At 48.3% G+C, this 12489-nt stretch overlaps 5 protein-coding genes across 5 annotated transcripts; 2 read left to right on the top strand and 3 right to left on the bottom strand.

The window, feature by feature from the left end:
- Positions 1–282: 282 nt before the first annotated feature.
- On the bottom strand, positions 283–1208 carry LOC117893264 (salivary glue protein Sgs-3-like). Its single transcript, XM_034799831.1, has 3 exons — positions 1074–1208; positions 799–984; positions 283–585 (listed from the first exon to the last, which is right to left on the bottom strand). Exons 1-3 carry the CDS (start codon positions 1096–1098, stop codon positions 284–286), a joined length of 513 nt encoding a protein of 170 aa, XP_034655722.1. The 5' UTR covers positions 1099–1208; the 3' UTR covers position 283.
- Positions 1209–1620: 412 nt separating this feature from the next.
- LOC117893243 lies at positions 1621–5979 on the bottom strand. Its single transcript, XM_034799807.1, has 6 exons — positions 5805–5979; positions 4942–5115; positions 3019–3285; positions 2882–2951; positions 2093–2815; positions 1621–2034 (listed from the first exon to the last, which is right to left on the bottom strand). The coding sequence occupies exons 2-6, from the start codon at positions 5107–5109 to the stop codon at positions 1688–1690; spliced, it is 1575 nt and encodes a 524-aa protein (XP_034655698.1). The 5' UTR covers positions 5110–5115; positions 5805–5979; the 3' UTR covers positions 1621–1687.
- Positions 5980–6763: 784 nt separating this feature from the next.
- LOC117893268 (salivary glue protein Sgs-3-like) lies at positions 6764–7967 on the top strand. The gene is made up of 5 exons (XM_034799836.1): positions 6764–6861; positions 6951–7012; positions 7313–7406; positions 7476–7609; positions 7777–7967. The coding sequence occupies exons 1-5, from the start codon at positions 6837–6839 to the stop codon at positions 7780–7782; spliced, it is 321 nt and encodes a 106-aa protein (XP_034655727.1). The 5' UTR covers positions 6764–6836; the 3' UTR covers positions 7783–7967.
- A 93-nt stretch (positions 7968–8060) lies between these two features.
- LOC117893244 (putative alpha-L-fucosidase) lies at positions 8061–10043 on the bottom strand. Its single transcript, XM_034799808.1, has 6 exons — positions 9748–10043; positions 9533–9674; positions 9367–9473; positions 8831–9307; positions 8358–8776; positions 8061–8297 (listed from the first exon to the last, which is right to left on the bottom strand). Exons 1-6 carry the CDS (start codon positions 9968–9970, stop codon positions 8193–8195), a joined length of 1473 nt encoding a protein of 490 aa, XP_034655699.1. The 5' UTR covers positions 9971–10043; the 3' UTR covers positions 8061–8192.
- Positions 10044–11028: 985 nt separating this feature from the next.
- On the top strand, positions 11029–11841 carry LOC117893433 (salivary glue protein Sgs-3-like). The gene is made up of 2 exons (XM_034800051.1): positions 11029–11167; positions 11258–11841. Exons 1-2 carry the CDS (start codon positions 11029–11031, stop codon positions 11839–11841), a joined length of 723 nt encoding a protein of 240 aa, XP_034655942.1.
- Positions 11842–12489: the final 648 nt, after the last annotated feature.

Genomic DNA, 12489 nt, shown 5'->3' with positions numbered 1-12489 from the left:
AAAGTCAGCATTCGGCACGGGTTTATTATCTATAAAAAGTCAATTAAAACAACATGAATGGATGAAGGTATAACAATTGTGGGTCAGAAGCAGTCCACGGTGAGCAAAAGGAAGCAACAGGCAGTAGGAGTTCGCTGAAAGAACATTAAATGCACAAATGTTGCTCAACCACACACACGGGAATCTTAATGGGCTTCTTGGTGAGTCAAAATCGTTGTCCAGTTCGAGCAGGCAGTGGTCACATAATCACAGCAGGGTTTCGGAGGCAGAAAGTTGATCCACTTTACAACAACCAATCCTTTTCACCGCACACGCACTGGCGAATCCTGCGCTCAAGGTTGCGCACAGTGTTGATCAGCTCCTGGCAGAGATTCTCCCTTTCGGGGCATCCCTGGCAGGCTGAACCACCCGGACCGCACACGCTGCATGAAGGCTTCTTGGTGGTGGTGGGCTTGGTGGGCTTAGTGGGCTTGCTGGGCTTAGTGGGCTTAGTGGGCTTGCTGGGCTTAGTGGGCTTGGTGGGCTTAGTGGCCTTAGTGGTGGTCTTCTTGGTGGTGCTGCAGGTTGTCCTCTTGGTGGTTGTTGATTTGGTTGTTATTGGCTTGCAAGTGGTTGATTTGGTTGTTATTGGCTGGCAAGTGGTTGTTGTTGTTGTTATTGGCTTGCGAGTGGTTGTTGTTGGCTTGCGAGTGGTTGTTGTAGTTATTGGCCTGCAAGTGGTTGTTGGTTTTGGCGTCGAGCATGGGGTTGTGGTCGGGCATGGGGTTGTTGTTGGTTTTGTCGTGCAAGGTGTTGTTGTTATTGGCTTGCAAGTGGTTGTTGGTTTTGGCGTCGAGCATGGGGTTGTGGTCGGGCATGGGGTTGTGGTCGGGCATGGGGTTGTTGTTGGTTTTGGCGTCGAGCATGGGGTTGTGGTCGGTGGATCAGTGCATCCACAGGCCGATCCAGTGGCCAAATCGGCCAAGCTGATGAGCAGGATACTCGCTGCAAATGGAGAAATGTGAAGAGGATAAAGAATAAAGGATGAAAGTAGATGAAGAACCGATCCTTTGGCGGGTCTCTGCGCTACTTACCGATAATGGCAATGGTCAGCTTCATGTTGTCGTGTAAATTGGCTCGTTCAGGGGAGGAGATGCCACTGACTGATGCCTTCCTCGGTGCAGGCTTCCCCTTTTATAGGTCCATTCAGGGCCAGGGTGGACTTTGAACATGGATCCATGGTCTAAAAATGGACGAAACATTTGTCGAAGTGCAAATATAAACTTGAACTCCTCCACTTTAAACGATATTTTGGGTTGGTTTAATTATAGAAAAATATGTTACAACTCCACAAAGTTCTGGAACAGCAGAAGGCTGAAAGTAAATGTTGCTAAAGTTGGAATTTTAAGTAATTCCATAATTTATTAATAAATATGTATGTGAATGTCCAAGGTTTATGGTAAATGGTTTATGGTTCATGGCATAACAGATCAAAAATATTCATGTCCTGCCATCTTCACAGCTTTCCCCGAAGGTGTCATCGAATCGCCTCTCCCCCAGCTAAGCTTGGATATTCAGTATAAAGATGGATCTGATTCATAGGAATTATATTTATAGGTATGTAAATTTTTCATATATTTGTATCTTGACTCAATTCACTTCATTCGTTGGCCTCTAATTTGATTTACAAGTGCTAAGGGTCTAAGGGCTAGCTGCTAGTTGCTAGGGTTGCGTCTCTGTGTCCGTCTTGGGCTGTCCGCTGTCCGCTGTCCGTTCCCGCCGGCCTGTGCTTGTGTGCCGCCAGCTGTGCCCGCGAGAGGACGCTGCAGTTGCAGCTGACACAATGGTAGTGGGTGTGCCGCAGCGCATAGGTGCAAGCCGGCGCGTTGCATGCCTCATTGCTGGTGACCTTGCGAAAGCCCGCAGAGCGCACATAGTCCAGCCGCTGATGCAGTCGTCGATGGGCCACCACCTTGTTGGAGTCCGTGCAGACGTACTCGCACTTGCGGCAGTGAAAGTGGGAAGTTTTCTTCAAAGCTGCGGCCCCCGGGCATGCTGCAAGTGGGTTAAGGGTTTAGTGGGGAATCAGTTATGGCACGGCTTGGGCTCTAACCTCTGCGCTGTTCTTCGGAGTAGCCTGCGGCATAGCTGCAACTGGCCACGCCGCAACGCATATTGGCACGAAATTGCTGAAAATCATCGCCCATCAGCGTGTCCATGCGATCGTGCCGCGCCGTGTGCTGCACGAAGCGTGTCTTGTCGCAGAAACTGTAGTGGCAGTCCCGCCGATTGCAGTGGAAGTGCGACTGGTGGTTCCTATAGCCACACCGATCGAAGCCGCAATCCTCGTTGAAGCGAAACTTCAGGTAGCCGCTGGGTATGTCGTGATCCCGCGTGCGTTTTGTGGGTGGACGAGGCGGCGTTACGGTTACCAGTGCTGGAGCCTCCGCTGTGGCACTGACTGCCGCTGCTGCACTCGCAGCCGCCGCATTGATCAGCATCAGCTTTTGTTGTGCGGCATTCTCCAGCAGCAGGCGCATGTCCAGCGGTGGCAACGGCTGACTGGCAGCGGCCAGAAAGCTGGGCAGCAGCACCTGCCGCTGGTACAGATCGATCAGCTGCTTAAACTGCAGCAGATTCAAGTTCAAACCCGCAGCCGCTGCTGGCAGCTGCTGTTCCCCCTGTGGCGCGGCCTCCGGCTGCACGTTGCGCATGCTCAGATCTTCGGGTTGGTCCAGCTCCAAGTCGGGTTCCCTTTGACCGCTTCTCTCCGCTATTTCCGGCTGGTGTGCGGCGCAGGCATTCTCCGGATAGAAAGTGCCTGCCGCGCGAACAACTGGAATGAGCGAGGGGTACAAAAATTAGCAGAGTTTGTGGCTTGCCGAGGAATGGTTTGACTCACCCGAAACCCGGTCCGTTATTCTGCCCGAGATATTCTTTGACGTTGCTGTATCTGTAGAGTGTGCAATTGGCTGCAAAGATAACATAAAATATCGCTTAGTGATCGATAAAATATCGATAAATCTATCAATATCCTACCTGTGCTGTAGCTTCCTTGGGGCTGAGTGCTTGAACCTGAACTTGACTTCGTTTGCTCGTCTCCTCGTGTTGTGTGTTGGCCCAGACGCGACTCCGCTTGCGGCTACGACTAGGGCTGAGATCTGTGGCTGCATGTTCCACCCTCTGGCCACGCTCCTCTGCGCTCTCTGCCATTGAGGCGCCACTCGAAGCGGCTGTTGGAGCTGCCGCGTGCTCATTTCTCTCCAATTTGAAGCTGGTAAAGATGGCCTGTGGGGAATGCTGCGCCTGTTGATGGCGAAAGGAAACCCAATCCATGAATTCCTCTCCCCATAAATGTGGCATTATTCCCTTCATATTGTTCGGTGTTTGGTTTAAGCTTTTCAGTTTTCTGTTTATGACAAACCGCGCCGCAACCAGTTTATTATTTCCGAAATTACTGTTAATGTTTGTCGCTGGCCCAAAATGTCACTATTTGAATTTTGTTCACGCATCAAATCAATAATAAAGCGAAAAAGAGATGGAAAGAATGAGCAAAGCAAGAGGCAAAGGCAACAACAACAACCAGGGGGAGAAACTACACAAAAAAAATACACAGAAAAATGATAGAAAATGCGCCAAGGAATGTACAACGAAGGGATACCCTAACCCATGAATGGGACTATGAAAGTTTGCAAAAGAGTTAAGAATTATGAGAAATTATTGGAAAGTGATGATTGCAGGGGAGTGTTGGAATATTTGCTAGAAGTTTAATAGATGAAGCAACAGATGAACTTTTTCTGCAGGCAGAAACTTCAATGGGTGACTGCTGAGCCTGTTGACAGCAAAAAGAAGCCTTTAAATGGCCACAGAAATGATTAGAAAGTGATGATTGGGAAGGAAGATTGAGGCATTGATAGATACAGCAAGAGCTGGACATTTTTGTAGGCAAAAACGTTCATGAGTGCTGCAGAAATGATCAGAAAGTGATGATTGCAGAGGAATATTGGAATATGTTATGGAAGTGTGAGAGATTTTCGCATTTTCTGTGGGATTTTATGCGGGAACATTCATAAGAACAATTTCCAACCAGTTTTACTCCAATATTTAAGCATTTAAGCAGAGTGTAGAGTGTATAGGCAGTGTCTGTTGGCTCTCCATTGGCTCGTAATAATAATTACACCGAAAAAACATTGAGAGACAATGAAACGAGTTTGCCTCAAGCCGATGGACATACATATACGCACACCTTATTTGTTTAAATACGCAACGCACACAAGTGTGTGTAGGGAATTATTATTATTATAATTATTATTGAGAGACGGAGGCAGAGAGAGTGAGTGAGAGATTCAACTGTTCCGTCTAGGCCCTTGCACATGCACAGATTCCCCGCATTCCCAGTGCACCGATTTGGGTCAGGCATTATGATACGTGGATCCGCAGCCGTCGGGGCTTTATTTCCCAAAAGAATGCCGCAAATGGCAATGGACAAAAAGTATTTATTCAAATGTGATTGCTTATCCACACAGAGCACAGAGCACAGAGAGACAACCAATGAATGTGTGTGTGTACCCGGGAGGGAGTGTGGCGCGTGGGCTGTGGGTAATCGCAAGGCAAAGCCGATGGTGCGGCATGGTGCGTGTGTGCCTCAGCCCAGCGATCGACAACAGCAGCAACAACAAAGTGTAGAAATTATGAAAATGACAGTTAAAAGCACAAAACGTTCGACGTAAATGAAATAAATGCGGAAACACTCGTTGTCAATATTAATATGACGAATATGGCAAAAACCAAAACCGCACGGCACACAAAATGCCGCATTAGGGCTCAGAGTCTATAAAGAAACGGGCGAGGGGAACTCGCCACTAAATTCCAAACTGCAGCTTGAACCAGACACACCAAAAAGGAGTCTCAGCGCGGCCCTCAAGTGGGTCAGAATCCCTTCCAAATTCCCGCTCTACTTACGCTCTTGTAGACCTCCACAAAACGATTCTTGGGCGGACGTCCGCGTTTGCGATTGAAGAAGCCATCGATGGAGGTGATTTGTGTGGCCTGATTGGCCTGTGGCTGTGGCTGGGCGCTGGCGGCATCCACATCCCCTCCAGCTGCTGCTGCTGCTGCTCCGGACTCCATGGGCAGCTGGCAGAAATGACACAAAAAGTTGAGTTTGCATTTGTGAAACGCTTAGGGGGGGGAATAAGTGAATCATTCAGTCAACGATGCACTCGCGAGCCACTCAGCAGAAATCAAAGAAATGCCCAGAAGGGGCCTTTGAACCCGATCGCAGGTCAGGTTTCGGCGCCAGGCCCCTCGCGGCAGAGATCGAGTGACCAGCGACTGACGTTTCCCGGAACACTTTGCATATGGAGCATATGGATCGATATTTATTATGCGGCAAGCGAAATTCCACGAGAGAGAGAGAGAGAGAGATCTGTGGCAGCCGATTAATGGCGAAAAATCCTGCTGCACGTCTGCCACAATGCCAATGCCAATGATGGGTGGTCCCCACCAATTAGGCAGCGATTGTCTGTTGTCGATTGGCTTACAAGCCGCTCCCTGAGTCCCACAGATAGACATCTACAATGGGGCCACACAGGGTAAGCGATTCCTGCCTTCCATATCCATATGAATTCCCATTCAATGGCACTCATTAGTCGCTGCACAAAATGCCCTTGCAGATTCTTGCCGATTATCCGCGGCAAGATTATGTACCAATAAATGACAGTTTGAAGGCAAACAGCAACTTTATCTCGATCAAACATAAACACAACACACAGATGGGGGGACACACACACAGTTCAGGCAGCTCTTTGATCTCCAACACCCACCAATTATTTTGCTCCGCACTCGGCCCGCCCTTTGGTGGGGTGTCCTGACAAATCAGTTCTATGGGCGACACCTTGGCCGACAGACAAACGCAGCAGCGAAAGGCAACTCAAAGCGAACCAAAACCGAAATCAAAACGAAGCCGAACCGCAGCCGAAGACGCGTCTATCGTCGCCAAGAAACGCTGAACGAGTGGCGGCAAAGCCAAGCCGCAGCCAAGCCGGCAGTCGGCAGTCGGCTCGAGCCGAGCTCAAGGCGGCAACGAAGGCGCCCGCCGCCCCAATGACTCATGACCGAATGAGAGCCGAACACGAAATGAAGAACGATGCGCAGTTGTGCAGAGGATTGGATCTGAGCGGATCCTACCTGGAAGTGGAAGCCAAAGAGGCAGGCAAACGCTTGGCAAATATTAATATTGATTGGATATTTAATACGCTTTTTGGAGGATCTCCAAGGTGGTGCTGCATATTCCACCTTTGGCAGCAATTCAACTCTATTTATTTCTGCAAAAAATATTTAAACATTAGCACAAAAATATTTAAAAAAGTAAAGCTAAAAGAGTGAACATCTTTAGGTGATAATACCAATGGCAGATATCTTCTTTTTCTACAATTTCTACAGCTGTAAAAACTTTTGCGCATTTTCGTACTTGGGAGCTTCGAGTTTGAAGCTGAATTATGGTTGGTAATGATAAAGGGGAAGGCCTGCACTGTGCTACAAATATTTCAATAAATTATGGAATTACTTAAAATTCCAACTTTAGCAACATTTACTTTCAGCCTTCTGCTGTTCCAGAACTTTGTGGAGTTGTAACATATTTTTCTATAATTAAACCAACCCAAAATATCGTTTAAAGTGGAGGAGTTCAAGTTTATATTTGCACTTCGACAAATGTTTCGTCCATTTTTAGACCATGGATCCATGTTCAAAGTCCACGCAATCCGCAGATGGACCTATAAAAGGGGAAGCCTCCACCAAGGAAGGCATCAGTCTGTGGCATCTCCTCCCCAGAACGAGTCAATTTGCACGACAACATGAAGCTGACCATTGCCATTATCGGTAAGTAGCGCAGAGACCCGCCAAAGGATCGGTTCTTCATCTACTTTCATCCTTTATTCTTTATCCTCTTTATATTTCTCCATTTGCAGCGAGTATCCTGCTCATCAGCTTGGCCGATTTGGCCACTGGATCGGCTTGTGGATGCACAGATCCACCGACAACAACCCCATGCTCGACGCCAAAACCAACAACAACCCCATGCCCGACCACAACCCCATGCCCGACCACAACCCCATGCTCGACGCCAAAACCAACAACCACTTGCAAGCCAATAACAACAACACCTTGCACGACAAAACCAACAACAACCCCATGCTCGACGCCAAAACCAACAACAACCACTCGCAGGACAACAACTACTTGCACGACAACAACACCATGCAAGACAACAACTACAACAACCACTCGCAAGCCAATAACAACAACAACAACCACTCGCAAGCCAATAACAACAACAACAACCACTTGCCAGCCAATAACAACCAAATCAACAACCACCAAGAGGACAACCTGCAGCACCACCAAGAAGACCACCACTAAGGCCACTAAGCCCACTAAGCCCAGCAAGCCCACTAAGCCCACGAAGCCCACCAAGCCCAGCAAGCCCACGAAACCCACCAAGCCCACCACCACCAAGAAGCCTTCATGCAGCGTGTGCGGTCCGGGTGGTTCAGCCTGCCAGGGATGCCCCGAAAGGGAGAATCTCTGCCAGGAGCTGATCAACACTGTGCGCAACCTTGAGCGCAGGATTCGCCAGTGCGTGTGCGGACAAAAGGATTGGATGTTGTAAGTTGGAAATTCCTTCAACCTACTCCTACTCCTACTTCCCGTTGTGATTTGAACCCTGCCTGCTCGTCCTGGACAACGATTTTGACCCACTAAGAAGCACACCAAGAGTCCCTGTGTGTGAGGTTAAAGTAAATCATCCTTCAGCTGACTCCCTGTTGTGATGCGATCCCTGCCTGCTCATCTTGGACTATGCTTCTGTCCCACAATTGTTATACCCTCATCCATTCCTGTTGTTTTAATTGACTTTTTATAGATAATAAACCCGTGCGGAATGCTGACTTTGGTCGCCTTCCAATCATTTTATACTGTTGCAAAATGAACGAAATCCTGGTCAGAACATAGAATATATTCGTAGATGTTGTCTCCTCCACTCCTTCCTTCTGCGTTCTAGTGTTAACTCGCGTCTAAAGTAATTGTCATTCGTTCTTTATAGGTAAAAACATGGGCAAATTCCCATTCCGTTTACAGAATAAGTAAGTATATGCTGATGGAGCTAAAAATACAATTATTAAACCCTCGGAATCTGTTTCAACTTGCAGATCCTAAGTAATGGTTATCTTCAATGTCCAGGCGTAGTCCAAGCCCCGCTTATCCAAGTGATTCTTGGGCGGAAACTTCACGTGCAGCTTGTTGTGGTTCGAGCTCCACTGCGAATGGGAAGTTTGATTATCAAAAGAAAACTCTGGAGAGAGCAGCACCAGTCCTACCTGAACTTCAGTGTTGTCCATGCCCAGCATTGAAACTTTTGTCGTCTGTTTGGTCAGCACCTCGCCATCGGTGCCAAAGTCCAGGCCAGTCAAGTGCACATTGCGGCTGATGGTGACCTCCTTGCCCAGCGGGTGGATGTCCAGCTCGTTGCTGTCATACGGATAGTCCAGCACAAAGGCGTAGATGGTGATGCTGCTATTGGACTCCTCATGCTGTCCACGTGTGTACCACACATTTGGCGTCTCGGTGTCATTCTGATAGAGCCAGGGCACGCTGCCATAGACGCCCTCGCCATTGAGCTTCAGCCAGCGGCCCATGTCGCGCAGGCGCTCCTCAAAGATGGGCTGAATGGTGCCATACTTGGTGGGTCCCACGTTGATCAGAACATTGCCGTTGCAGCTCACAGTGGTGACGATTTCTGAAGCAAAGGAAACATCAGAGTTACGATCAGGTATGATCAGTTTTTACGTACCCTTTACAAGCTCCTTGGTGCTCATAAAATTGGACAAACTAACGTCAAAACGTTGCCCCCAGCTGCTGCGCTCCAGCGTGAAGGCATTCTCCCACTTGTGCGCCTGCAACACGCCCGGATTGAAGCGATCCGCGCAGTTGTAGAAGTCGCCGTGCGAGCAGGCCGTGCCCATGCCCCAGCGATCGTTGGTCACCACCGTGTCCCGCACCGGACTGTCGTTGTAGAGCCAGGCAATAAACTCCTCGGACTTCCAGTACTTGGCGGGGGCCTCCCAGTCACCGTCCGACCAAATGATCTCCGGCAGATACTCCTGCACCAGCTCCAGCTGCTCCGGACGCACCTTCTGATCCACGTAGCTGTGCTGCATGAGCAGATGCAACTTGTCGTCGATCCACAGGCGATTGAACCACTCAAAGAGGGAGTAGTAAAGGCCAAACTTAAGATCGGAGACGCTGCGAACAGCTGCGGCAAGTTCCTCTGCGGGAGGTAGAAAGGGAACTCAATCTGTGCCCCAAGGATGTGGTACGACTACTCACTGACTATGTCCCGCTTGGGTCCCACATCCATGGAGTTCCAGCTGAAGCTGTGCTTGGAGGGCCACAAGGCGAAGCCATCGTGATGCTTGCTGGTGAGTACAACATATCTGAGGGGGCGGAGTTAGATTTATAATTTACAAACTGAACAATCTGCTGAGCCACCTACCTGGCTCCGCTATCTCGAAACAGCAACGCCCACTGTGTGGCATTGAACAGCTCCGCTGTGAATTCATCCGCAAATTCCTGATAAGTAAAGTCCGGCTTGTAGTTCCGCTGCATGAATTGTACGTACTCCGGTGTGCGCAGATCTGAAATAAACACTCCGGAGAATCAAGCACTGGCCAGCTGTGTGTGTGTGTGTGTGTGTGTGTTTGTACTCACTCTTCCAATTATGCCAGAACCATTCGGAGCCAAAGCTCGGCACCGAGTATACGCCGTAGTGTAGAAATATGCCCACCTTCGCCTCATCGTACCAACGCGGCAGCGGCCTCTTGTCCAGACTGGCCCAATTCGGCTCGTAGCGGGTGCGCGGTGCCATGCCCTGTGCCATCAGCCCTAGGCCCGCGAGCAGCAGCCATAAGGGAAATACAAATCCACATCCCATTTCGCCAATTAATTCACTGGCTACGGTACGGTTCTTCCTCTGCTCTTCTCTGTTTTGCTCTGCCTCTGCCTCTGCTCTCCTCTGCTGTGCTCTGATCTCCACTGCTTTGCTCTGCTCTGATCTTCTCTGCTTTGCTTTGCTCTGCTCTGCCTCGCTGCACGCTCGCAGCTCAACTGTGCCCGAGTGCCGCTCGTATGCGCCGCTTATAGCGGAGCTCGAAGCCGAAGCTGCCAGCAGAGGCCGAAGCTGAAGCCCGGCTTCCAGTGTGAGAGGCTGGAATGCAATTGCCGGCGCTGCTCGTGCATGTCTGTGCGTGCATAGCTTTGACTCTGCCTGTGCGTGTGTGTGTTTGTGTGCGTGGCCTGTGTAAACACAGCCGTGGATATCCGGAGCACAGCCGAAATGTTGATAAGAGATTTCTGGCTGGACTGGGTACTCGTTTAATTTATCAGCATTTCTAATGTGTAAACAGGTTTGGCAGTCTTCCGACGCTTGACGACTGTTTGCTAATTATACACTGCCAGATTAGGGTTTAGTCGAATTGATGGGATGTTTGTAAAGCACATGAGAAAACAGCCAAAGTCTCTAACGAGTATGCAAATATTTCCTAGCTATGAGCGTCAGATATTCTTCATTGATAAACGCAGAGACAGTCCTAGATTTAGTCTGTGATCCTAAGTTTTTGGCTCGGAAATCCTTACTTCTGTCTCTTTTGTATTAGGAAAGTGTTCCCCATCGTATTGCTCATCCAATGTGCCACAGTTCATCCCCATATCCACCCAGGTAGCACCGTTTCGATGCCACACTCTGAAACAGCATTGAAGATGGCAACCCAAGAATATTTGATCTGTTATACATACCTGTTATACATTTATAACTGTTATATACAGTTTGTTGTTTACCAACTTTAGCAACATTTACTTAATGCCACCAGCTGTTCCAGAACTTGTGGAATGGTAACATATTTTTCTATAATTACAACAACCTAAAATATCGAACAAAGTGGAGTTCAAGTTAATGTTTGCATTATCGACAAATGTTTCGGTTATTTTTGACCCATGGATACGGTTCAGAAGGTACTAGGAGTTACCTATAAAAAGGGAAAGCCTGCACCAAGAAAGGCATCAGTCTGTGGCGTCTCCACACCTGAACGAGTCAATTTGCAGGAAAACATGAAGCTGACCATTGCCATAATCGGTAAGTAGCGAGGATAACCGCCAAAGGATCAGTTCTCAATCTCCTTGCATCCCGTCATTCTTTATCCTTTCCACATATCCACCATCGCAGCGAGCATCCTGCTCATCAGCTTGGCTGATTTGGCCACTGGCTCGGCTTGTGGCTGCACAGAACCAGCAACAACAACCACCTGCTCGACAACAACACCATGCCCGACCACAACCACCTGCTCGACAACAACACCATGCCCGACCACAACAACAACCACAACAACAACAACCACAACAACAACAACAACAACAACAACAACCCCACGCTCGACAACAACACCAAAACCTTGCACGTCAACAACCACTTGCCAGCCAATAACAACAACAACAACCACTCGCAAAACGCCCAAACCCACCAAGAAGCCCAAACCCACCAAGCCCAAACCCACCAAGAAGCCCAAACCCACCAAGAAGCCCACAACCACCACGAAGCGCCCCTTGCAATACCAAGAAGCCCACAACCACCACGAAGCGCCCTTGCAATACCACCAAGAAGCCTCCTTGCAATACCACCAAGAAGCCCACAACCACCACGAAACGCCCTTGCAATACCAAGAAGCCCACAACCACCACGAAGCGCCCTTGCAATACCACCAAGAAGCCCACTACCACTTCCACCAAAAAGCCCCCGTGCAATACCACTAACAAGCCCACAACCAAGAGTCCCTGCGTGTGCGGTTAATCAACACTGAGTGTGCGGTTAATCAACACTGTGCGCAGCAATGAGCGCGCGATCTGTGCGTGTGAAGAAAAGGATTGCCTGTTGCAAGATAGATCATCTGTTAGCTTCTCAATCCTTGACATTATTGGACCCCTGCCTGCTCACCCTGGCCAACGATTTAGAACCAATTGTTATGTTTTCATCGATTCATGTTATTTAAATTAGCTTTTTATAGATAATAAACCCGTGCGGAATGCTGACTTCGGTCGTCTTCCAATCATTCCATTCCGTTGCAAAAATGTTCGCTGTTATGATCTACAAAACAAAAAAGTAATGCACCTGTTGTGATATAAAGAAAATAAGTGGTGCCTAATATGATATTTAGGAGTGTTGAGAAGTGATGCAAATATTTGTATATGTTTGATAATTCCTGTAATACCCAGAGGACACGAAATCGCGTGCCCAACCAAAGAAAGAAATTAGATAATTTTTTGTCACATTTAAAAAATTTATTTTTTTTTTGTATTGATTTTTTTATGTTTTTTATTCAACTTTTACACAGAGAAAAAATTAGATTTGCAATTGTTGCATTTGTTTGTTGTTTTGTTTTGTTTAATTTGATTAATTAAAAT

Source organism: Drosophila subobscura, chromosome J, assembly GCF_008121235.1.
Source record: "Drosophila subobscura isolate 14011-0131.10 chromosome J, UCBerk_Dsub_1.0, whole genome shotgun sequence".
Lineage (NCBI taxonomy): Eukaryota > Metazoa > Arthropoda > Insecta > Diptera > Drosophilidae > Drosophila > Drosophila subobscura.
This window is presented reverse-complemented; position numbering and strand designations above follow the sequence as displayed.

What these genes read in the sequence shown, in the direction of transcription:
- LOC117893264 (XM_034799831.1), bottom strand. Translation starts at nt 1,098, where the DNA reads ATGAAGCTGACCATTGCCATTATCG. An exon ending in GCTGACCATTGCCATTATCG is followed by an intron (nt 985 to 1,073) that starts GTAAGTAGCGCA and finishes CTCCATTTGCAG; the next exon opens with CGAGTATCCTGCTCATCAGC. An exon ending in AACCACTTGCAAGCCAATAA is followed by an intron (nt 586 to 798) that starts CAACAACACCTT and finishes TAACAACCAAAT; the next exon opens with CAACAACCACCAAGAGGACA.
- LOC117893243 (XM_034799807.1), bottom strand. Translation starts at nt 5,109, where the DNA reads ATGGAGTCCGGAGCAGCAGCAGCAGCAGCTGGAGGGGATGTGGATGCC. An exon ending in TTGTGGAGGTCTACAAGAGC is followed by an intron (nt 3,286 to 4,941) that starts GTAAGTAGAGCG and finishes CGCCATCAACAG; the next exon opens with GCGCAGCATTCCCCACAGGC. An exon ending in CCAAGGAAGCTACAGCACAG is followed by an intron (nt 2,952 to 3,018) that starts GTAGGATATTGA and finishes TTATCTTTGCAG; the next exon opens with CCAATTGCACACTCTACAGA.
- LOC117893268 (XM_034799836.1), top strand. Translation starts at nt 6,837, where the DNA reads ATGAAGCTGACCATTGCCATTATCG. An exon ending in GCTGACCATTGCCATTATCG is followed by an intron (nt 6,862 to 6,950) that starts GTAAGTAGCGCA and finishes CTCCATTTGCAG; the next exon opens with CGAGTATCCTGCTCATCAGC. An exon ending in GAAGACCACCACTAAGGCCA is followed by an intron (nt 7,407 to 7,475) that starts CTAAGCCCACTA and finishes AGCCCACGAAAC; the next exon opens with CCACCAAGCCCACCACCACC.
- LOC117893244 (XM_034799808.1), bottom strand. Translation starts at nt 9,970, where the DNA reads ATGGGATGTGGATTTGTATTTCCCTTATGGCTGCTGCTCGCGGGCCTA. An exon ending in ACCCAAGCGGGACATAGTCA is followed by an intron (nt 9,308 to 9,366) that starts GTGAGTAGTCGT and finishes TACCTCCCGCAG; the next exon opens with AGGAACTTGCCGCAGCTGTT. An exon ending in TGGACAACACTGAAGTTCAG is followed by an intron (nt 8,298 to 8,357) that starts GTAGGACTGGTG and finishes TCCCATTCGCAG; the next exon opens with TGGAGCTCGAACCACAACAA.
- LOC117893433 (XM_034800051.1), top strand. Translation starts at nt 11,029, where the DNA reads ATGGATACGGTTCAGAAGGTACTAGGAGTTACCTATAAAAAGGGAAAG. An exon ending in GCTGACCATTGCCATAATCG is followed by an intron (nt 11,168 to 11,257) that starts GTAAGTAGCGAG and finishes CCACCATCGCAG; the next exon opens with CGAGCATCCTGCTCATCAGC.